At 43.9% G+C, this 24,951-nt stretch overlaps 1 protein-coding gene across 1 annotated transcript in view; it reads left to right on the top strand.

Moving 5' to 3' along the window:
• The window catches only part of CEMIP (cell migration inducing hyaluronidase 1), a 551,721-nt gene that overhangs the window by 501,604 nt on the left and 25,166 nt on the right, over positions 1-24,951 (top strand). Inside the window, exon 26 of the mRNA XM_078682930.1 lies at positions 8,576-8,733. Within this exon, the coding sequence (XP_078539056.1) occupies positions 8,576-8,733 (158 nt within the window). The remainder of the gene's footprint in view (positions 1-8,575; positions 8,734-24,951) is intronic.

Raw genomic sequence — 24,951 nt, 5'->3', positions numbered from 1 at the left:
ATCACTAATGACATGCAAAGTGGGCGTGCCAAGATGTTAGCGACTGGAAACAGTCGCTAACATCGCTATCTCCTATTACCAACTTTTGGAGATATTCGCGCTAAGCGCAAATATCTCCAAAAGCTAACACCTGCCCTGAGCAGTTCTTAGCCATGTTATCCAAAGGGAGGTGGATAACATGGCTAAGAGCATTAGCTCGGTAATGCATGAATATCGCTGACTTTACAGCGATATTCATGCATTTCGGCCGATTTTTATCGCTTAGGAGATAAACCTTGATAATAGCAAGGCTCCTAAGCGATATAAATCGCCGCAACACGGCGATAAAATTATTGCCGCTAAGCCAACATAGCGATAATTATCGCTAGTTGTTGGTAATATGCCCCTCAGTTCTGGAGCCAAATTTTTGTTAGAAGTCTGTGGGCGCCACTGCCTGAATACCAAGGTTTCATAGTCTTAATTTCACCTCATGCCTCTTTCATCCCCCAATGTACTCCCACAGCTAATTGATCTCATTCTTTTTTTAGTAGTAGGTTTTTATTGGCTTTTGAATGATAACACTTTAACAGTCATGGGCATCATTCTGAGACGACAGGATAGATAAATTAGACACCATTCCTCCCACCCCTCCTACCTAGTAAGGTATAACAGTAATTGACTTCGGTGTAACAGTTCCACAGGTTCTCATTTCGATTATCAGTGTCCCAGACTAGGGTGCAGTACCCAGCTGGGAACATCGGGGCTTTAGGCGGCGCACATTACTCATCATTGTCAGTTTGCCTAGGGCTCAGCGTCCCCTCCCCTTATCTTATTGTATTTATGTGGGCATCCCGTGCCCTGGTATACCATATTATCAATTATTCTGCTCGTTTCTATGCCCATCTGAGTCTCGTAGGCGTGGGCTTGAGGTCGCTTCCCCATTTTTAAGCAATTTCCCTTTTTGCCACTACATATTCCGGGTTGACCAATTTTTTATTATCATTTGTAGTGTCCGAGTCTATTCAAACAACCGCCAATGCGAGGGGGCCTCACGGTCAATTGTGACCCCAGTGGCCTCCATAAGGGTGCACGTTACCTCGTTCCATGAACGTGGCAAGTTTAGGGCACCCCACAGTGTATTCAAGAAAGTGCATCGCTGTCCACAGCACGTAAGTCTTAACTCATCTTGGGAACTACCAATTTTGTATACGCATGTACGGGTTAATAAATGGTATACATGATTTTATACTGAATAAGTCAATAGCTTGCCTTTATGGCCACCTCCCTCCAGTCTTCATCAGTCAGCTCTCCTCTGTCACCCTACCAATGGGCCTGAAGTCGGGACAGTTCACCCTGTGTGTTCTTCACCAATTTCGCTTATGGGAGGGAGGTAGCCCTTGATGTTATATGGCTAAGATTCGGGATTGCAGGGGGGATTTCTTCTTTGTTTCTTCCCCTGTTTAGGTTCCCAATTTTAAAGCATGTCATAGTTGCAAATACTTAAAAATCTGCGTTGTGTGTGTTGCACATTCTGCCAATTGTGTTCAAATGCCACCATTCCATTTGCATCCCATACATCATCTAACAAGGACAGGCCAATTATATCCCATTGTCTGAAGCCCAGTAGCTACATCAACTTGCACAGCCTCATCTTTAGCCATAGGGGTGTTTGGGGAGTGAGCCTCTTTCCCCAACACATTTCTCTCTTTCGTTTATGCCACAGAGAGACCACAGCGTTGGTGGCAGGAATCCACCGGCAGTTTCCCTCTATATAATTGTAAGTACCCCTTTCATCTAATTTTCTCTCAGTCCATCCGCAATACCGAATCTCCCATTGAGGCATATGCCCACTTGTTCGCTATCTGGATCTGTGCTGCCTCATAATACCTACGAATATCAGGTAGCGCTATACCATCTTCACATATGGATCTCTGGCGATTCGTGGTGGACCATTGTTGCATAATAGGGATCGTTGTAGTCTATTTACTAATCTGTAAGAATGCATCTGGAATCGCAGAGGAGCTGTTTTGCAGGATGTAGGTAAATCTAGAGAGAGCAATAATTTTAAAGAGTGCTGCTCTGCCAATAAAGGATAACGTCAAAAGCCTCCAGTATTGTATATCCTTTTCCAGCCCTCAAAGGAGTGGGGTCAGGCTGGCCTCATAATGCGTGTGCTCCTTTTTTGACACCCACAGACCCAAGTATTTAATGTGGTACTGAGCCACCTGCAGGGGCAATGGTAGGGCTCCCTCTCATCTCCAGGTCCCTATCAGGAAGATCAGTGATTTATTTATTCCAATTAATCCCTAGGTCCTAAACGTGCTCATATATCCGAAAGATGTCTCTAAGTCTATCTAAGGATGAGTGTGGTTCTGAAATATAGAGCAGGATATCAATGACATATAATGATAACTGATACTCCCAGGAGTCATTCCATCTCCTGCCCTATACCTGGGAATATACCCAGACCCATTGAGCTAGGGCCTCTATCACCAAAGCAAAGAGCATCTGCGACAGTGTGCAACTCTGCTGTGTACCTCTCCGTATGAGGAACTTCTTGGATAGGGTTCCATTTAGCCAGAGTCTGGTTCTGGATTGGGTGTAAAGCAGTCAGATCCATTTCCAGAATTTAGGTCCCAATCCCATTTTTCTAATTATGGCAAAGAGGAAGGGCCATTAAATTGAGTCAAAGCTTTGTTCGCATTGAGCAATGTGATGTCTAAGGGTATTCCCACTGTATCGAGTCATAATATTGTTATATTGATGGCGTGAATTCAACTTAGTAGAGCAGCAGGATATTAATCCATTCTGGTCTGGATGTACCAGATCAGAGATGAACACTTTGCAGTCTATTAGCTAGCACCTTCGCTGACACTTTAGGGAGATTAGCCTGTAGGAATCCCACCTGTTTGGGGGTTTCCCAGGTTTAGGGATAAGTGTGATTGTTGCCTTACCGAGATCTCATGGGAGCTCAGCACTACAGTATGCCTGTGTGTGCATATCAAACAGCGGGCTTACTACCTTATTTGTAATTCTCTTAAAGAATTTCATTGGTAGTCCATTTGGGCCCGGTGTTTTCCCTGACTGAAGCTGCATGAATGCAAGGCTTATTACTTCTGTTGTTTGGAGCCCCTCCAGCTCCAGAGCTTGAGCCCTACCCAGGCATCCGCAAGGGCTGTTTTGGTTGAAGTTCAATAGGTCTGGCTCTGATGCATCCCTATGGGGCACGTAAAAAGTCCCACATATAGTCCATCATTACTGTTGCTAGCTCTTCACTTACTGTAATGGTTGAGCCATCCGGGCCTACAACTTCCCCAATATGGTGCCTGTCCCTGTCTCTGTTACTAAACAAGGCCAGGAGTTTCTCAGCTTTTTCCCCACCTCATACAGCCATTTCTATTTGATCTTGTGTGCTAGTCTAACTTAATACATGATAAGTATTCTGTATTCTTCAGACTTGAGGTGAATTTTCTACTGTACACCGTCTGAAGGCTTATGTGTATAGACTGTCTCAAGTTCGAGGATTTCCTCCTCTAGCCCCCTACAATTATGAGTTCTCTCTCTCTTTTACCCTATTCACCAAATACAATCACCCCCCACCCCATGGTGGCCTTATAAGCGTCCCATGTAGTTACTATGTCAGTGGCCTCTGCAGAAGTATAGGCCCATCACTCTGTGGAGACCATCCAACACTTTTTCCTTTGTGAGTCACAATGTAGCCATTCTCCAGTCTTACTCTCCCCCGTAAAGTCTGTTTGGCAAGAATAATACACACTAGCGAGTTGTCAGAGATACCTCTGGCTTTGAAGTCTGCCTCGGTGAATCTGTGTACTGTTGCTATTTGTGTAAAGAAGGGATCTATCTCGGAGTGGAAGTTGTGTGCACTAGAGTAAACAGCTTTTATTTGTCTTATGCAGCGATGTCCATCTGTCTCCCAAACCCAAGGCCATCACAAAGGTTCCGGGTTTCACCAGCCGGGGGGTACCTGGTTGGGGGGTTGTCATTCTATCCATGTGGGGGTCCATTATCATGTTATAATCCCCTCCCACTATTAATGTCGCAGGTGGCAGATCTAGCAACAATTTGCTCAATTGTGCCAGCATCTCAGTCTGTAATCCTGGTAGGATATATACATTTACTAAAGCAACTGATTCCCCCTCCCATTTGCCGAGGAGCGTCGTGCAGCATCCCTTGTCATTGGATGAGGTTTCAGTCACTTGAAAGACAACTGTATTTTTTTATCAGGATTGCGACTCCCCTTGATCCAGAGGTATACCCAGAGTGACTGACCACTGCCTATCCCCCTCCGGGGGAAGCCACTATTAGCCCCTCTCAGACGTGTTTCCTGCAGAAACATCACATCTGCTGCATAGCGTGTGAGTGTTTTGTTCACCAGTACCCGCTTAACTTGGCTACCTAGTCCGTTAACATTCCATGCCAGCATTTTAAGTGGGTGTACCTTACGGCTGCTGTGTACATTGTCACCCACTATAGTGATCCATCTGTCCTGGATGGTGCAGCCCCTTCCCATAGTCTGTGCAGTCAGATAACAATTTAAGAAAATAAACATCCTCCCAACTACCCAACTACCCCCCCCCCCCCCACATCCTACCTAACCATCCTGCGGTCTTCAAACTGGCTGCTTGGTATGTCCATCGCCCAATAAGAATAAATTCCTGTATTACCATTGCAAGTGTAGCTAACAGGTATATATGTCCATCCGGTAAGGTATGGCACCACGGTGCAGTGCATGAGCAGGAGTACAGGCAGCGCAGGCCTGTCAGTACACATCAAAATCTGCCTGTGAAGATAGTCCGTACATGTCTGCCTCTCAGACAATCTCTTCAGAATTCCTCAGGGTGGGTAATCTTTGGCACAGTGGAATCTCGTCTCTGCTATCAACATTGGATCATTCCTCATTTGACCTATCAGTCTGTTTCAGTAGATTTTCCAATGTATTGGAGGAGTCCCAGGCACATATCTTTTGAATGTCCGCCACGAGTTTAGCTCTCTATGATTTCGCCTGATCCCTTGTTGTTGCTGTATGCGGGCACCTACGGGCTTTGCAGCACTTCCTGCCATCTTGGGCTTGCACTGCTGTACCAGATGTAGCCTCAGGTACTCGCACCTCTCCAACCATCCCCGGACAACCTTCGCATCAGTGAAGTAGTGCGCATCTCACCCCTTCCATTATGCAGAGTTTTGCCGGAAAGAAGAGGTTTTTGTTTGTAGGTGCTGCTTAGCTCCTCAGAAAGCTTCTCTTTGGCATTGCACAAGTGTAGTAGAATCTGGACATATGTTGACGGTCACATCTTCTACTGTCCAAGTGTGCCTCCTGCATTATGGTGTCCAGATCTCTAAAATGTAGCATCCTAACCACCATGGCCAGTGGCAGCAGGCCCAGGATTGGTGGTCTTCCCGGCACCCTGTGGGCATGTTCCACTGTGAAACATTTAAAAGTTTTGACTTCTAGGACTACCAACGAGAGCCATTCCTCCAGAAAGAGATCCACGTTGAAGCCTTCGACCATCTTCGGGAGTCCCACAATCCAGATGTTATTGTGGTGGGACTGGCCTTCAGTATCTTTCAACATTTCTGCCAGCTTAGGGAGTTCCTTCTCCAGGGCTTTGATGTAGGTAGTGGTCTCAGTCACGGTAAACCTATTATGCACCAGTGTGGATTACACATTTGTCACTCTATCCACCAGTTTTTGTGTGGTCTGCCCTAAGGAGGTTTACTTCCTGTGCCATTGAATCAATTTTAAGTTCCAGGACCATTTTGGAGTCTTTTATTGCTGCCAGGAAAGTTGCTGTGTGTGTCTCTAGGTTCCAGTCCACAACTGTGGTGGTTGGGTCTTTTCCCCCTCTTCTGGTTGATGACAGACTCTTTCGGGGAGGGGCCTGACCGGTTTCGACTGGACCGTAATGACTTCTCTATTGTCTACCTCAAATGGTCCCCCCAAATGTTCCAGTCCCAGAAAGGAACAGTAGTTGTCTCCACAGGGAGGGGACTCAGGGTTACCCACCAAAGGCCACCAGAGATGGATTTCTCCAGTCTTTGCGCTGGGAGACCACCACATCTGGCTGTTCAAACCTCTTTTAGCACAGTCACCCGGGTACAAGCACCCTCCATGACCACCTCTTTTACCCTAAGTAAGGCCCACCTGCTCACAGTTCGGTGTGCTGCCGGCCCTCTCGTCTATCTTTCCTGGCAGCACGGTAGGCCCCGTCGCAGACCCTCTGAATGGTGGGGGTTTGAGGATTCAGGGGGCATCAGGACAATCGGGCTCATTGGCACGAGTTGCCGGCGTTCAGCAATCTTAATGCCGGCTCCATGCCGCGCTGAGCCACGCCCTGATTCATCTCATTCTTGTAGGTTCTTTTTCACCCCTGCTCCCTCCCTTTGCCAATGTTTTTGCTGCTGCCTTTCTCTTGCTTTTTCTAGTTCAAAGTCCAATAAGTACCTGTCCAAAAAAATGCGTGCCAGTGGAATCTACCATTACCTGGCTCAAATTAAGTACTGGCTCTGGACAGTGCTGTAGCAGCGTATATACCCAAAACAAAGAGACTTTCACAAAGTATAAGTTCCTCTATGCAATTGAGGCACTTCAGAAGACCAGAATTCTCCCTCAGGGTGCCTTCTGACACAGGTGTATCAGGATGTCTGAAAAGTCTGGTTATTCCTATGGCTTTTTCTTTTTACATGGTATTTTAAGATACCTGGTGCCTTAACTAGCTGAGTAAGAGGCAAAAGGTCCTTCCTATGTTTAGCTCCCAGGAGGCCTGAAGAGATCCTGCAGTAAGTGGCCGAGCCAATGGTTATTCCTGATTGCTCCTATCAAAGTCTGCATATAAGAAAAAGTACAAGAGGCTGTACTTGAAGCTTTGTCCATGTAGGCTATTGCAATGAGACACCTCTTCCACACTTCCTGCCGCTCTCTATCATGCACACTGAGATGCACACAAATCACTTACTATAGAGATAACTGTCTGCGGAACAGAATGAGAGAGGCATATCACAAGTGAAGGAAACCACACACAGACAGACAAACTCACACACACACAAACACGCATACATGAGCACACACACACATACACACACCCTGAACATTTTACATCTGCCACCACTCCATCACAAGCATAGTCCCTCCCAACTTCAGAATTACTCAAAAAACAGGTATGCTGAGATAAGGCTGGTATGCAAATGGATGTCTCACAGTGATTCAACTGAAGGGGCAGATAGGAATCCTACTTGTGTATATTTCATATTTAAACTATTTATTTAAAGTTTGAGAAAGTAGTTGTTATGTTATGTTATGTTATGTTGTAATTGTTTATATAGCGCATGGCTACCCCAGCAACAGGGCTACCCAGCGCTTACGGACATGCCTAATTATAGTGCGGCCAGAATAGAGGCGACAGAGTGCCAAATCACAGGAGAAACCCTATACAGAAGAAAACAACCAGGTTTTAATGTGTTTCCGAAAGAGTAGATGGTTAGAAGTAGTGCGCACACTTAAGGGGATAGAGTTCCAGAGTTTTGGGGCCAGATACCTGAATGACCGGCCCCCGGCTCTGCACCTCCGGATCTTGATGGTACGGGCAAGAGAGAGGTCCGCGGAGCGGAGAGCACGTGACGGGACATAGAAGGAGCAGAGTCCCTGCAAGATTTGGGGGCCAAGGCAATAAAGCATTTTATGAATGAGACAAAGGGTTTTAAATTGTATGCGTTGTTTAACAGGCAGGCAGTGCAACCTAGGCAAAACCTGGGAGGTATGGCAGCGTTTTGGCAGTCCGAACAAAATGCGGGCAGCAGCGTTCTGAGCCCTTTGCAGTCTGTTAGTGACTGTCAAGTTGGAACCAAGCATAAGAGCATTGCAATAGTCTAGATGGGATAAGACCATAGCTTGGACGATTGTTTGACGAATGGGGGGTTCAAAGATACCAAGAATGGGTTTAAGAGAACGTAGGCGGCCGTAGCAAGTGCCCGCCACTCTTTGTCACTAAAAGGTTGACTCAAATGACATTCCACAAATACATGGGTCAGTTCACAGGAATGGAAGACCATGGTTGTCCAAAGCAGGTCCAGGGAAACTAGATCTATGGGACTTTCAGAATAGTCACAAAACATTAATTTGCCTAAAATAAATGAAAATTGTTTACATTGGTCATAGGTATCCTGAAAATCTGGTATGGATCAGGCCATGCTAGACCTACATGGATGCCAATTACAGGTAGTCACTGTGACCTCTGGCATGCCCATTGGTACCCCTGGCACTGCATGTGCTGCCCCTGACATCTGGAGCATGAAGGTAGCTGAGGGAACAGAAAGTAAATAGGGAATCTGTTTACTTTCTTTGGTTTCCTCTGCTAGACATTCGCCAAGCTCCTTTGGCAGTAAATAAGAGCCTCTTGAGGGACTAAATGTGGAAAAAGAGATCAAACTTATAATGTCACTGGACATCCAAAGGAGAGTGCTGGGATTCTTCTTAGTCATTTGGACTTCCGGGCCCTAGACATTAACACATGTTACACTAACAGACATAACAATGCTTCCTTTGTGGCAATTAAACCCTCGTTTCTTTTCCTTCGTGTAGGTCGAGGGTAAGAAGTTTTTCATTGCAGAAGATGGTATAAAAGTGGTTGTAATTGATGGAAATCGAGGAAAAGTGGTGGAAAGTGTCACCTTCAAAAACTCCATTCTACAAGGAATCCCAGCTCAAATCCACAACTATGTAGCACAGATAAAAGACAAGTAAGTGTGTGGCTCTCAAGAATTCAAATAAAGTCAGCTATTCCTTCTGAGTCATTCAATATAAAAATGTAACATTTTGAGGGGGATCATAAATGTTTTCACAGAGAGAACAATTGCTTAAAAAACAACTCACAATCAAGAATTTCAGAAGTATTATTGAGTATTTAAGAAAAATAATGCATTAAACATAAGGTGATCCAAATAAAAGTGAAATGGCATAGTGGATGTGAGTCGTAAACAAGTGACTAACAGTAAAACTGAAATATAACAGTTCTTGGCTCAGCTGTTCAAAGTTAGTTAGTGCAAGTATATAACTGAATAGAAACACCCATTCATCAACAATCATTTAAATTCCAGTCAAAAGCTAAAAGTTGTCAATGTTTCAACCACAAAGTTGCTTTAATCCCATGGTCTTCATCAGGACATACCGGAGGCACCCTGAAAGATAGGGTAGAGGGCAAGATTCACTATCAACGTATTATGAAATATAGGTATAGAGTAGGGCCCAAATATAATTCTCACATTCGTAGTTGAGGAATGTATTCCATCTGGAGTATAAAATGTAACAAAAGAAGTGGTGGAAAAAAAACTATAGTGGAGTGATAAAAAAAACAGTAAACACATATTAATGTGCAGTTAATTATAGAACTTGCCAGAAGTAACTACTTTCTGTTAGCGTGAAAAAAGCATTTGATATATGGGTATGAATCTCAAAGAAAACACACTAGCGATAAATGTGGAAAAACTTGAAGATGGGTTCACCCTGCAATATATCCCAAGGCTAAAGAATGCCCATGGTTCTGAAAGATTAGAAAAAATGTAAGCTTCAACAGATATCTTAATATAGGGCCAAAATGCCCACATTTGGTGAAAGAACAAACTTAGCAAACACTCACCCAGAGCGGCGAGAAGGAACGCACGTCAGATACCCAATGCAACTTGTGGTGAAAGCTTATCAAGGCTTGTGGTTGATGACTTAGCAGTGTTCTCAATCATTGGGAGTGTGCCTTACGGTTAAATTATGGGAAAATTTACCACACCCTGATTGGTGGGTTCGGTAGAAATGGTGTCTGATTAAGACAGGAACTGTGGTTGATACGGAAATTGGAAGACTTTCACGCTAGTTAATGCTCACTCTCCAATACACTACATGAACGGAGGCTAGTCTATCAGTAACCTTCGCGCTGAAGCACTATAGTGGAACCTTTCAATAACAGATGGGTTCCATGCACAGACTTTACTGCAATTTTTAACTGATACGTTGGCCATTAAGGAACTTCTTGTCTGAGGAATATTTCTACTGGATGGCATTGAATAAGATTGACTCCCATCAATATTCTTAGGCGTCGTGAACACTGATTTGAGTTTGTGCAAGATTATTGTGGATACTGAAAAGTCAACAGGACAGCGCCGCTGTGAATCTCATCTTAGGAATACATCATCAACAGTCTACATTTTTCGCCTTGAAAAAGTCTATAAATAGACAAAACACGTGTTGGCTGATTTCTTGCTGGGAGAATTTTATAAGAATAAAATCAGTTAATTGAATCATTTGATGTTTCTGGACTTTTTTTAAAGCTTTGTGGATAATGTTATTGGATTCCCTGCCAATTCTACTTGAACACTTTTGATGACAGTTTCCAGTACATTGTGGAAGATTTGATTTGTTTTGAAAGGGCTGAACATAGTTCTATCTTTGATTTAATGTATACGCATTATTCTTAATGTGTTATTTGCACCTTTTGGTAGTAGGTGTAAGAGCAGGAATAGCACCCCGCCTTAACTCTACATAAAACTCATTTATTCACACGTGTTTTACTTGTTTGTATATTCATGATCCATTGATTGTGCGGTAATCTCCCTCGTAGGGACCACTACTACCTATTCAATTGTACAGAAGCCTATGATAGTCTGGAGTGAGCGTTGCATGCAAATTTGCAAAGCAAATAAATTGCGGAAGCCCCACAGCTGTTCAAGCATGCACGCCATGACTCGCCACTGGAAAGCAACAATAATCTTCGAAAATAACTATTCCAGAGAGATAAATTCAAAGATGAATTAAGAATTGACAATATTTCGATACAAATCACAGTATTAGAACTTGATGAAATACTTTAGAAAAATACTACTAAGTAGCAACAGTAGAAAAAGGGAACTCTCATTGGCAAAAAGGCCTAGTCGAATCTTAAAAATACTTTTATTGATGGGCGAAATGGACATGGACATAAATTGGTAAAATCTTGCATTATTGAATGTGACCCAAAGTTACAGGTTGGAGAAAATGAGTGGCCAGTTCAGAAGAAATACTATGTTGAAAAACTGCCCTCTCTAATGTCACGAAAACGCCTAGGAGACTAGCAATAATGTAGAGGAGTTATAAATATATGACTTCAAAACGGGGAGAAAAATAGTCATGGGTGATATACAAGGTCAAAACAAGAAAAAGATACGCTAGAGTTCATGTGTGCACGTGTTAATTTTAAACAAGCATCAACATGTCAACAAAAAAAAATCAGCATATACAGATATATGTACAAAACCAACTTATGTATCAAACAAATATTCAGGTATCAAATGAACAGTGTACAATAAGATCATCTCACTGTACAGACGTGTATGTTGGAATGCCAATCATTAGGAGTGTTTATGAGGATGTGCCGCCAGTTCCTATATTCATCTTGTCCTTTTTCAGTTAATATCTTGATGTCCATTTGTTCGCACTCCGGGAGGTTCAAAACTACAGAAATGTCACTGCCTCGTCAATGTGGCATAACTCACTTCATCACTGTATATCATCCAGAAAATGCCTTCGTTCTTTAAAATGATCAATGAAAGGTGTTCCAACAGTATCACATTTGATCCTGCTGTAATGTTGTATAATTCATGCCTTCAACTTCTAAGCATTTTGTCCAATATATACGAGATCAAGTGGGCACCATACTGTGTAAATGACATTTGAAGAGTTGCAATTGGTGAATTCTTTCAATGGATTGTTCTTTTTGTCATGCTCAAACTTTATTATCAATCCAAGAGTTATAGGCTTTACAACTCTCAGATGTAAAATACCTCAGAAAAGATGGAAGTCCCTGTTATGAAAGGATGGTTGGTGATATTGGTACATGTAGCGTTGATCTTTTCACAATGTCACTAATGTTCTTACCCCTTACTTGAAATGTATGTGTCACCCATAACAAGGTGCTAATAAGTATTCACAGTTCTCTTAACCTGATTGCTTTCTGTACAAAAAGTTATTACTCATAATTACTCATACCATCCGACTTCATTCTGGGTTCAAACCGTAGGTGTTCACATGGAAATTACCCAACCCTTTTCCTTGTTTTTTTTCTGAAGATCTAAAGGATAACCATGTTTGCTAAGTCTCAAAATGAGAATGTTCAAATCAGTAAAACAATCTCCTTTCCATTTACAATCTCTCCAAAACAGAGTAATTCCCCAAAGGGTAGATTTTACCTCAAACTACATGGATGATGACTGCAATATTGCATGAGGGTGCTGTTTTCCATCAGTTAGCGGAAAAGTGTACTGTACAATTTGGTATATTCCTTTTTTATAGTTAGGTCAAGGAAATGTATTTCAGATGTATTGTGGGACAACGTAAAATTGTCACCCCACCTAGAATTCCACCATGAGTGGAAGAGTTCCAGGGAGGACCGGTCACTGGTTTAGTCAAAAAGACATCCTTATGCACCTGCATAAATGTGTTACGTTAGTTGCAAAAGGGTTTATCTCTCTGTATATGTGTAGATGTTCAAAATTGTCCATGTACACATCTTATAAATCTGGAGTGAACCCCACCCCTGTGCTACTTCATTCTTCTGGTAATAGAAATCATTCTAGATTTTGAAACAAATCCAAGTGTGGGATATTTCCGAAAGAGAGACAATGAAAATCGTGGGTACCAACACAATGTAAGAGTATTTCTCAGATAACTCACACTAAAAACTATGGTGTAGGGTGATACTCTTCTGAAATGCTCCTCGGCACCACACAGCAGGGTGTGAAGTGTTATATAAATGCTACAGTACAATGCAATAGAATGTAATCCTGCTGTAATAAACAGTGAAGCGAAATGAAGCTCCAGGTTAAGAGTGAGCAGGGCTAAGCCTTAACTTAAAAAAATTCAGACTTCAGAGTCAGTGTATAGATTTGCCTTCCCTTGCAATTCTGTCTGGGCCTCAGCCTTCTGTGACAGAGTGTTCCAGGCTCACCCTTCTGTGACTGTGTGCAATTTTCATGACAGACTGTGTAAATCTAAGTATATCTCACCCTCATAACACACTGTGAAGGGTTCAGCTTCCATGTCAGATGCCATAGCTCTCAACCTCATTTGATAATGTCCATAGATCACCGTCTATACCAGAATGTGCAGAGGTCAGTGCCCTGTGAGACATTGTCAGTGCTTTACATGAGGACTAATGGGGAGATTTCCAAAAAGATAACACAGCGCAGCGGGGGCTGCGCTGAGTTGCACGACAGGGAGGGAGCAGGAGAGCACCATATCTTCAGAGAAATGGCTCTCTCCTCCCCTCTGTTACACCAGCGCTGATTACAGCTGCTGTGTGCCAGATACACAGCTTAGCTCCATGGCGCTAGGGTGTATGTATTAGTCTAGCATAGGTTTTGTGCAGGAAGGGTAACCATTCTATACAAAATCCGATGCCCAGACACAATGCAATGTTTTTCCCACTTTGTATGCAGAGGAAGGAAAAATGAAAGCATTTCTCCTTCTGTGCACCTACTAGAAAAGGGTGCAGTTTTCTCACGCTAAACCCAATCTACTTTATTTAGTAAATTGGGTTTAGCGTGAGAAACCTTGGTTGGTTGCATGGGAACACCCATGCAACCACCCTTGGGACGCCCCCATGGCACAAAGTAATGCGAAGCAGCCCATGCGCAACTTTGCGTTACTTTTCCCTTATTTCCAGCGCTAAACAAGTTTAGTGCTGGAAAGTAAGTAGGGAAAAAAAGATTTCACCCCGATTTGCGTCACTTTTGTGATGCAAACACAGCACCAAATCTTAGTAAATCTCCCCCTAAGACTAAGCAAGCCATGACTGAGAGTTTGCAGGAATGGGACTACATATCAAAATGTTCAGGGCGTTGTGTCCTGTGAGAGTCGATGTAGGGCTCAAGCTCAAGTGGCAGTGGGCAGGGCTTCGCTCTCACGGTAGGCACTATAGTGTTCAGTATCCTGTGACAATGTACAGAGTTGAGCTTTTTGTGTCAGTGTGCAGGGTCCACCTTATGTCTCAGTCTCATAATTAAGTGTCTGGCTACTGCCCCCTGGCTTTAAAAGCATTGCATAGGTTTATTTACAAACTTCCACAAGGTTTAAGCACTTGTGTGAGGGTGCAAGGCTCACTATACATCTGAAGGCTTTGGCTTCTGTGACAGGCTACCAGAGCAGGGTGTGCAGTGCCTGGATTCCTGCCATGTGGTGTGCACAGAATTGATTTGTGTTGTCAGTTTGTAGGGTTCTGTCTCTTGTGCCAGGGTGGGTAAGTTCCTGTTTCAGGGCGTGTATGATGAGGTCACATGTTTTAGAACATGCGTGATCTGGTTTCCTATGGCACACGGTGCCCTTCTGCCAGGGTGCATGGGCATCCTGGTCAGCTACTGGCTATTAACAGCCTTTAATTGTATAAATGGCTCCCCTTTTGTGCTACAGCGACAACACTAAAACCTTTTCAGTCAGAGTGTTCATCTCCTGAGTAAAAGCTTTTGGGGCAGGCCTCTTGGAGTACTGCGTCTTTGGTGCACTCTTAGCTGTGCCGCTTGTGCTGGAATGGACAGGACATTCTCTTTGTCCAAGGCTGTAAGGTTAAGGACTTTTTTGCCTAGCTGTGCTCCCCTCCCCAAGTACTAGGGAATGCTCTGGTTATTTACCGGTAAACTTTATTTTTCCCGGTTCAGGTCTTCCACGCCACAGTCCTCACCGGGTGAGACTTTTCAATCTCTGGCAGAAAGTATGCAAAGCAAACTGAAATCCTACCACCAATGTTATGTTAATGGGGTTGCTTATATAGCGCACGGCTACTCCGAGGAGTGTCCCGGCGCTTTCTAACCCGCAACTGAAAAAGGGGAAACAGAGCATAACATCTTACTGATGATAGAGCCAAGTCTTCAAAGCTTTTCTGAATGCAAAAAGATTGGAGCGGTCTCAGTATCATATAAATAGAATACGTCAGCATAGACTTTTCCAGTCCATAGCAAGCATAAATACACTCACATGACCCGCTTATCTGACCCCAAAACCCTCTTATTGGCTCTCCCTACAAGGAAGGGAGGGAGGGACCCCAGGTCTGTGATGAGGAAGACCTGAATCTGGATTAATGTGTACTAAATGTGTGAGGAGAAGACCTTGTGCCTGCCACACAAATATCCTTCATGGAAGCCTTTTTCAGTAAATCCCAAGAAGCCTCCATACATCTAGATGGCGTCTCGTGAACTTGACCTGAAAGTGTCTTGTCAGAGTTCTTGTAAGCTAAGATGATAAGCTGTTTTAACCATCAACTCAAGGTTGTCAATGATGGTTGTGACCCATGGCCAGATAAACCAAAAGTAACAAATAAAGATTGAACCTTCCTAAAATATGCTGTTCGTGGTGTATAAACAGATAAAGCTCTGTGTAGATCGAGAGAATGCAAGTCGCTTTCCTCTGGAGAAGATTGAGTTGGATAAAAGGCAAGAAGAACCAGGTCCTAGGAAGCATGAAAATCCTCTGCCACCTTCGGAACAAAAGAGGGTTTGGTCTCAATGCAAACCTTCTCTGCAAACAAATGAAGAAAATAGGCAAATGACAGCAATGACCCTAATTCACCAATTCTTCACCCTAAACAATTTGGCAGTAGAAACAAAACCTTGTACCACAATTTTTGTTCCACTGACTCCAGTGGCTCAAAGGGAGGACCTTGTAGTGCCCTAAGAGCCAGGAACAGTTCCCAAGAGGGAACCGGTGAATGAATCCCAGGATGTTTAAGAGAGTACTCTTTCAATAATTTGGTAACTAAAGGTTAAATTCTGATTTCCTGAACACCCTAATGGCAACTCACTCACTCCTAAATGTTGATACTGGCACACCCAAAGTAAATCCATCCTGAATAAAATCCAGAACATTCATTGACTCACTCTCTAAAGGTGACAAAGATTTTAACAGGCACCAAACGGGAAAGACTCTGGCGTAGGCCTTAAGAGTTGCTGAACTGCTTCTGCAACCTCCTTAGAACAACCCAGGCCCTGAAAGTTTATGCTCTCAAGCTCTAAGCTGTCAGATACAACCTCTCTAGGAATACTTTATTCAGGTCTGGTGGCAGCAACAGAGAGGAAACTAGAGGAAACCCCCATCGGGAGCCCGAATAGCTGCAACAGAAGGGGAAACCAATTCCTACTCTTCCAATTGGGACTCTCTAAAACAGCCTGAACCTGATCTGTCAGAATTTTCTGAATTACCCTTGGTATCAGTGGAATGGGCGGGATACCATTTGGGGTGGGTGATAAACTCCACTCTGCCAGCAGATTTCATAGAATTTTGCCCCCTCCGCGTTATGTTTGTAACACAGAGTTCTGATGAAACTCTGCCAACCGCTGCGTGGCAGTTTTTTTTCTTGTGTGCTGGCCTCCAACATTAAGTTGGCTAGTGCAAGCAAGATTGCGTACCCTAGCGCGATTTTTTGACGCTAGAAAGCCACCCGGCTAGATTTATCCAAGGCCTGTTCCTCTTTGGTGATGAAGATAGCTCCTCCCTACCTGAGTGTCTGTTCGAATCAACATTGGGTGACTTAATGGAGCAAAATTGTAACGAAGTTCGATGAACTGCTTTTAATTCTTTTCAATTCGAGGACCTCTGAACAGGGCATGGAGACCATCTTCCCTGGACTTGATGGGATTGCAAGGTTAAGTCCCAGCCCCTCACACTGGCATCTGTTTTAATGACTGTCGGTGTGAGAGGGTAAAAGAAAGGCTTCTGCTTAGTGGATCTTCCTGCAGCTACCAATACAGTCCTGGTTCAACTGTCCTAGAATTGGAATCTGAAGTGAGCAATTGTGAGTCTCCGGGGACCAGAATTTCAGAAAATGGCGTACAAGCAGATAAAGATAAAGTTGAGCCCAAGGGACAATTGCTACTGTAGATGCCATGTCTCCCTGTACTATCAGCCACTCTGTAGAAGCAGCCTGAAACTTTATGAGTAATGACAACGGCTGATTCTGCAACTTGATCTTCCTGTGAGAATGCAGAAAATGCTTCCCCTCTTCCTTGTCGATGTTGACTCCGATGAACTGGATTGTCCTTACTGGCTTGGGGTTGGACTTCTGGTTTACTAGGAATCGGAATCTGATCAGCGTGTGGAAGGATGTCTGGAATTCATCCTCTGCCCTAGAAAAAGAATGAGGAGCAATCAGCCCGTTATCAAGGAAGGGAAGAAATCTGACACCTTGTGAATGAATTTTACCCAGAATCTAAGTTCACAGTGCTGTTGCCAGACCAAATGAAAGGCCTTGAAGTTGTAAATAACTTTGTACTATACAAACCCGAGATATTTATGATAATCTCTTTGAATTGGCATGTGGCTTTGTCAACCCAGGGGTGCTCCAACCCGGCCCCTGACTCGAAAGGGCTGAAAAAGCTTGTGGTAAAACCTGGACCAAATGCCCTTTTATAACTAAAATCCCTTACTCTCCCAGGAGGTTTGATCCCCTCAGAAAGGGAAGGTGCATACGCAGATTTTTGCGAGCTGCATCTGCCTTGTACACTCTCGTCCAAAGATGCCTCTTTCCTGCAATGGCTTCTCCCGATGAAGCAGCTCCAGCCCTCAAAGCATCATACGGTATGTCAGACAACAGTCTTGCTTGCAACTCCATGATGAAAAGCATCTCAGCTAAATCATTTCCCTGCTAAATGTAGTCCCTCATTCCCTGGGAATCCATAAAAGGGGATTGAATTGCACAACCAGTGTAAGCACTAGTTCTGATTCCAAAATTGGCAGCTGCATACTCCCTCTGGATGGAGTGGCCACTTTTTTATCCACTGGATCTGCCGCCGTAGCATCCTCTGACACCAGCATCCCCTGGGAAGACAATCCGGCCATCAGGGAGGCCACTTTCAGTAAGGGGGGAAATGCATCACAAAACTTATCAATTGGGTGTAATAGGGTCGGATTGGGATCACAATTTGGCCCGGGCACTGACGAAAAAAGTGGCCCACGTTCAAGGGGCGTGGCATACATTTAAGGGGCGTGACCTACAGTTAAGGGGCGTGGCCCACATTCAAGGGGCGTGCCCTTTCATGAAACACTATTTGGTTACTCTTTGAGGTCTAATTCGTAGAGAAATATTTAGTAAATTAAGCCTTTTAAAGCTTACAGAGCAAGTAACATTGGTAAAGACTAGGAGCACTGCAGGTCTGATAACTGAATACTTACATGCAGTCTTAACGCCCTGCACAAGGTCGTTAGATACTCTTTTCCAACCAGCTAATCATCACATAAATCAGAAATCTAGTACAAAGTCAAGGAGAAAGGGTAAGACTGGAATCTCTGGGAACAGAACATGTAATAACAAAAGTAAGAATTCACAAATGAGGAAAAGGCAGTCTGGGGTGTAAAGAATGCTGAAAAAATGTATCTGTACAATCTAGTCATAAATTTATTTCACAGCCAGCAAGTGATGTCTATATACAAAAAACACAGTTTTATTCACATCTGTTGCTGCCTTCAAGTCTGGGCCATGAGGAGACTGAGGATTACTCAATTAACCATGAAAATGATATAAAATCTGCAAAAAGGAATTCTAACCTGAACATGCTAGAAAAGTTAATTCTTCTGCACAGAGAAAGAAGTGCCAAGTTTGCAAATTTTGCTTAGGCCTCGAACAAGGCCTAGCATAGAATGAGGCTAAACAGCTCTCTTTTGAGAAATCACATTACATAAAGTCTTAGACATGTCCTGAAATCAACACACAAACATGTTGCCACATTCTGGCCTAGGACCTAAAATAGAGTGCAGTCAGACCTACACACTACAAACAAAAACGAACCAAAACTTACTAATTAATATGTTTCGCATATAGAGAAATATGCCCCTTGTCTGCATTTTGGATGAGGCCTTTAAAATAAAGTTACATTATTAACTGGCACACAAATGAATCAGTAAATTGTGCAAAGAAATGGTAAACAAAATGGTTCCTACCGGTTCCTTCTTGCTTCAGAGGAAGGGATCGGCTAGCAACACATTGCATTTCTGGATGCTGGATGTGGCAAGTCAAGTAAACCTTTGAGGAAGACCTACTGAACTGAGTCTAGTGCAGTATTTTCTGGATTCGGTGGGATGACAATTGAGGCACACTCGATGTAGCTTTGAGTACTTAGCTACTAGCTTTACTCAGCCTACTTTGGTCAGCCCTGTGGAGAGTGGGATGCCAAGGGGATTAGATGGCCCCTCTTGAGTTAGAGCTTGGCAGTGTGGTGCATCTGGTTACAAAAGTAACCAAACAGAAAAGGCAGGGTGAACACTCTGTAGTTCTGTATGGGAGTGTCAGGACTAGGGTGACCAACTGGCATGGGTGCAAATTCAGGATGGGGAGTGTAGAAATTCAGGACAAAGGGTTAAAATTCAGAACAAACCTACTGGACAAAAGGTACGTTTTACAGACCCATCAGAGGAGGTTGCGCATTATTATGTAAGTAAGTAAATAGACAACCATTTAAGAACTAGTCAAAATAAGTTTATATCAGGTTGAACCAATCGTGTACTTCACGGTTTTTCGGTATGCACGCAGCTTTGATCAACTGTGCAGGTCTTTTTGTGATATTTCATATGATAATAATCTATATATATGGTTACAGCACTGGGTTGTCCAGTCTGATATTTTGTTTACAATTCATGGTTCTGAGCAGGCATGTTTGGTGAGAGAAATGGTCGGGAAGATCTGCTTGGATAGTCATTGTGAGATGTAAAGTGGCAAACATAAGATGCCGCTAATCCAGATCCAAACATATTCAACCATTTGCAAACCTATCCATCATGTATTCTTCCATCCATCATTTCACTCATCCATCCCTCCATCCACCCTTTTACTCATCCACCCATTATCCACCCATTCATCCACTCTTCCACCCATCCATCCATTCACTCATCCATCCATTTACCCTTTCACCCATCCAGCCACCCTTTCACTTACTCATCCATCCACCCAGTCACTCACCCTTAGACACATTCACCCTTTCAGTCATCCAAACATCCATCCTCACTTTTTCTCTCCATCCACCCTTTCACCCAATTCATCTCTTCACTCATCCATCTAGCCATTTGCCCTCTCACCTATCCAGCCATCCTTTCACTTTCTTATCCATCCACCCAGTCACTCATCCTTCCACCTATTCACCCTTTCAGCCATCCATTCTCCCTTTCTCTCTCCATCGACCCTTTCACTTAGCCTTCCATCCTTCCTTCCATCCACCCAACTATCCATCTACTCATCCACTCATGCATCCATCCATTGACCCTATCACTCATCCATCCTTTCAATCATCCATCCATCCTTTCACTCCTTCACTCATCTATCCAATCTTTTGCCCATGTACCCTCCCTTTCACTCACTCATCCATCCTTACGGCCACCCTTTCACACATCTGTTCATCCATTCACACTTTCACTTATCAATTAATCAATCCATCCATCATTTCACTCACCCATCCACCCATTCTCTCTCATCATCCATCCATTCACCCTTTCATTCATCCATTCACCCTTTCACTGATCCATCCAGCCATCCCTTCACTTACTCTCTCACCCACCTTTTCACAATAATTGTGAGCTGAGCCTTTGTAAGCAGCGTTGCAGACAGAAGAGACTCATCAGGAACTCACCCCTCGCTGTAGTTCCTAAAGCAAAGGGAGGCGTTCAAGATGCCCCTGCACATAGTCAATCTTAAACCTTGGAAGTCATGAGTCATGCATGATGCACAGTGCCAGGCCCTGAGGTGTCTGTGACATGGTGTTGTTTCCAGGGCTTTAAGTGGGATGACAAAACTGAGGGGTCTCTCCAAAGGGGGTGTTCAATGTAATTATGGGCGTAGCTTAAAACACATAAGCTACAAATCTGTGCTTAGCATAGTGTGCCGCCCGACTGGTATTTTGCTGCTTCTGTCATTGCGTTCAGATATATAATACAGCAAGTAATGTTACACCTACAACAAGCCAGAACTATAGGTTTTGTCAATGGTTGTTAGTTGCATAAAATAGAAAAGCTGCAACCATGACTTCCTTGAATGTAATATTGAAAATGCATCAGTTCTAAAATGACACCGAGAAAGAACTATAACCCTTTTTTTTTTTTAAACTTCTTGCACAGGGGGGGGGACCGGGGGGGGGGGGCTAAGGTGAAGATTGTGCGCTTTCAAAACATCACCTGGCCCCCACAGCCAGACCCATTCTTCCTCGCCCACTGTGCCCTGAATGTGAGGGGCTGTGGGCGAGGTGTTAAGACTATCACTGTTTCCCAGGCGGCGTGGGCTCCAGGGGGGCCATGGTGAAAATGGCTCAAAAGGCCTGAGAAACACCTGGCCCCCAGGGAGGCCGATTCTTGTAAACAATCACCCCCTCCCCAGCCACCCTCAGCGTGATTGCTTTGCAGGGCAGGGGGTGCAGTAGAGGCCACAGCTGATAATCGCTGTATGGCCTGCACAGTGAAGCGATTTCATTTCTGTCTCTGTCTCCATGCTGTGGGCCGTTTTTTTTCTCCCATTTCCCAGTCGACAGAGAGCAGACAGCAGAGAGCACTCTCTGTGGACTGGGAAAGGGGAGAAAAAAAACGGCCCACAGAGGGCACTGAAACAGCGGCCCTTCGGCCGATTCCCGAATGCCCGCAGTGCCAATCCGCCCCTGGGAAGAAGGAAAACACTAACTGCATGGTTTCCGTTTAGCCACAGTGATGTGCCCTGAATGATCAGCAAAAACTGAAACTGTTGTCTGGCTCTTCTTGCAATGCTTTGTCTCCCTCTGCTGTCAAAGTAGTGAAATTACAGGCATTTGAAAAAAACTGTGGAAAAAATGTGTTTTGTCATTGGCGAAGTTGTGTCACGAACCCCCACATGCATCATTGTGACATTTTGCACTTCTTAATTTGCGAAAAATAAGGAATCGCAAATTAAGAAGTGCAAAATGCTATGCATCATTATTTTCGGTATTCATTTGTGATTCGGTAAAAATCGCAATTTTTACCGAATCCCAAATAAATACCGAATTCTTAAGGTAATTTTCGCAATTCCCATTGATTCCTATGGGCCAAAAGGCCCATAGGAGTCAATGCAAATTGCGAGTGGCACTTAGAAAATTTCATGGGTGCAGGGGGGGGTCCAAAGGACCCCCCCATGCACCCCTGAAATGTATTTTTCGCATCATGTTTCACACGAAACATGAATGTTGAAAAAAAAAAATGTTCAGCTTTTTAAACACTTTTTCCAAATTTACCGAGTGGTTCAACCACTCGGTAAATTTGGCACCCTAATTGCGAATTTACAGTTTTAAATTTAATGATGCATTGCTTTTAAGAAATCGCACATCTGCGACTTCTTAAAAGCACCCGCAATTTTAGAACTCGCAAACATGTTACGAATTCTAAAATTGCTTCATGCATCCCAAAAAGCACTTTTGCATTCGCAAACGGCCGATTTTAAGGAATCGCACCGTTTGCGACTACAAAAATGCTTGATGCATGTGGGGGTAAAAAACGAAAACACCTCGGTGTCTTTTTGTGAGCCTCGGTCCCTTGCAGCCCCTGCGACAGGCTAAGTAGGGTTCAACCAAGAGTCCAGTGTGTAATACACGGTCGAGTCTTTATCAGAATGTACTTGCTTGAGAATGCTCATACATTCCTATTCTACGTTTCCCCTTAAGTTGGCATTCTGTTCCAAAACAGTTAGACTCCTATTTTCTGCTTGGGAGAGTCCGCTCTCGCCTACTCCTGCTCTTGAATAAAGGATCTTCCATTTTACACACCGTATCCGGCTTCTACTTTTACTACATTTTGGCGACGAGGATGGGATTTTATCAGACTGTACTTGCTTGAGAATGCCCATACATTATTATTCTGTTTTCCCTTGAGTTGGCATTCTGTTCAAAAGCAATTAGACTCCTGTCTCCTGCTTGGGAGAGTCTGCTCTCTCGCGTACTCCTGCTCTTGAATAAAGGATCTTCCATTTTACTCACCGTGTCCGGCTTCTACTTTTACTTCACAGGGCTTAGCGTGCTGTACCACGTCATGTCACGTTACGTCGTGTGAACGAGCCTCCTAGTCCTAAATAAGCCACCGCTGCCGCCGCCTCCTCCTCATCAATGGCGGTCGGCCTTCAATGCCTGTTGTGACTTTGTTGCATTCCTCAGTCTGTGTGACAGCACACGAGTGAGTGTTTACATTTTACATTGTGGTTGTGCGAAATAATGACCCTCAAGGCGCTGTTCATGTGAGATGGTGTGAATTGGAAGGGGAGTGGAAAGAAAAGAAGAGAGCTACCTTAATGGCCTTTTAAAAGTGACCCAAAAATGGGGTTTGCCTTAGATAGGTAGATAGTTTATTTCAGTCTTTTGCCGTCCATACAAAAAATCGTCTGCCCTCGGTTTTTAACGAATTTTGTCATCGGGATTTTTATGCAACGTCCTCATTTTGACTGCAAGTCTCTCGAAAGTGGGCCAAATAAAGGCAGGTGCACGGTACATGTCTGCACCCTAACCAAGCAGCTAATCACAGGGTGAATGAAGCCTCTTAGAGGCAGTCCAGTCCTACACTGGCAGACAGGGCAAGCCATGCCTGGTTTGTAAAACACGGGCAGACTTCTTTAGTTTAATTAGCTAACATGATGTCTGCAGATCAGAGGTTATGTAGTGTAGACATCAGGAACTGGAGAAGTCACCATAGGCTGCCCCTGGTAAGTTTAACTTCACATTGACTCTGGCATCTGAAGGCATTTGGGGGTCGGTCAGGCTGAATGGAGAATCTGTGTTAGCTTCCTAAGAGTAAAGAAGCCATTCGTACTGCTTGGCAGGCCTTTGGAGCCAAGAACAAGGCTTGGGTAGTGTTTATTACCTCCTCGCCTGTCTTCCTCTCACAGTCCTTACATATGAGTTTATCTCCATTCTTGCAGAATCTAATTACGAAACTTGACTTTACCTCCCCAATCCAAAACCGCCCCCATACAAAGGTAGTACAAATATCTCACTTGCTGGGGAGGACTTCCTGTTTCTTTTTTTGCAGCCGATTTCAAACTTGGCTACAGGTATGGATGTTTTTCTTTACTGTTGTTCTTATGGACCTGCTTTAGAGGTCTTTATGTTACATTTTTATGATCAGGCTTGTATGCTGGGCATACGTGATCACACAGCAGCATTTGGGGCTTGCTGAGCAGCCTGTGACGGCCTTGGGGGACTTTTTGTAATTTTGTAGTTTTTATTTTAACTTCCCCAAATCTGGTATTGCTTTAGGCATTTGGTCTGATGTGCGTTGGTGCAGGACGCTTTTGCAACATTGGACTTCTATTTATGGTGTTCGGGAGTGCGCTACGGCAATTACAGCGTTGCCTTGGCAATCAGCCGGCTTTATCAGAAAATGCTTTCCTCCGTCGTCCTGGTTGCGGTTTGAGTATTGCCTCACTACTATTTGTTAGGGAATATTTAACTGCACTTTTGCTGATTATTTCATCTGCATTATGAGTGATTTAGAAGATCTTCCCCCGCTGGCTGGGCCATTGGCCTGGGTTGCTCTGGTCCCTGATCTACAGGCCATCATTGCAGTATTTGTGGTGGCTGCAATTCATTCCTAGGATGGATCCTTCCATAGAAAGGGATGATGAGGACCTTAAGGGCCTTTTTGTGAAGGGCGCAGGTCTGGCTGAATTGATGCAACATATGCAGGATAATTTGGGCTTTGCAGAGTCTACTCCAGCACAGGCTGAAGATTACTTTTATTTCGCAATATCAGCGTGCTGAGCCAGAATCTTAGCCCTTGCATGCTTCCATTTGCCATGTGCTGATGAATGAATGAAATGATGTTGAAAAACAGTTGTTCTTCTGTTTCTTGTTGAAGTGTTACCCTCTGGATAGGTTTGGGGAGGAGTTCCCACCCTCTGTGAAAATTGCTAACATTATGGCTGGGTTGTCTACCCAGGGGGCTGTGGTGTCAGAGGATGATCTGCCCTCTGATGCTGTTGA

Source organism: Lissotriton helveticus, chromosome 3_1, assembly GCF_964261635.1.
Source record: "Lissotriton helveticus chromosome 3_1, aLisHel1.1, whole genome shotgun sequence".
Classification (NCBI taxonomy): domain Eukaryota; kingdom Metazoa; phylum Chordata; class Amphibia; order Caudata; family Salamandridae; genus Lissotriton; species Lissotriton helveticus.
Note: the sequence above shows the minus strand (reverse complement) of the source record. Positions and strands in the feature narration are given on the sequence as shown.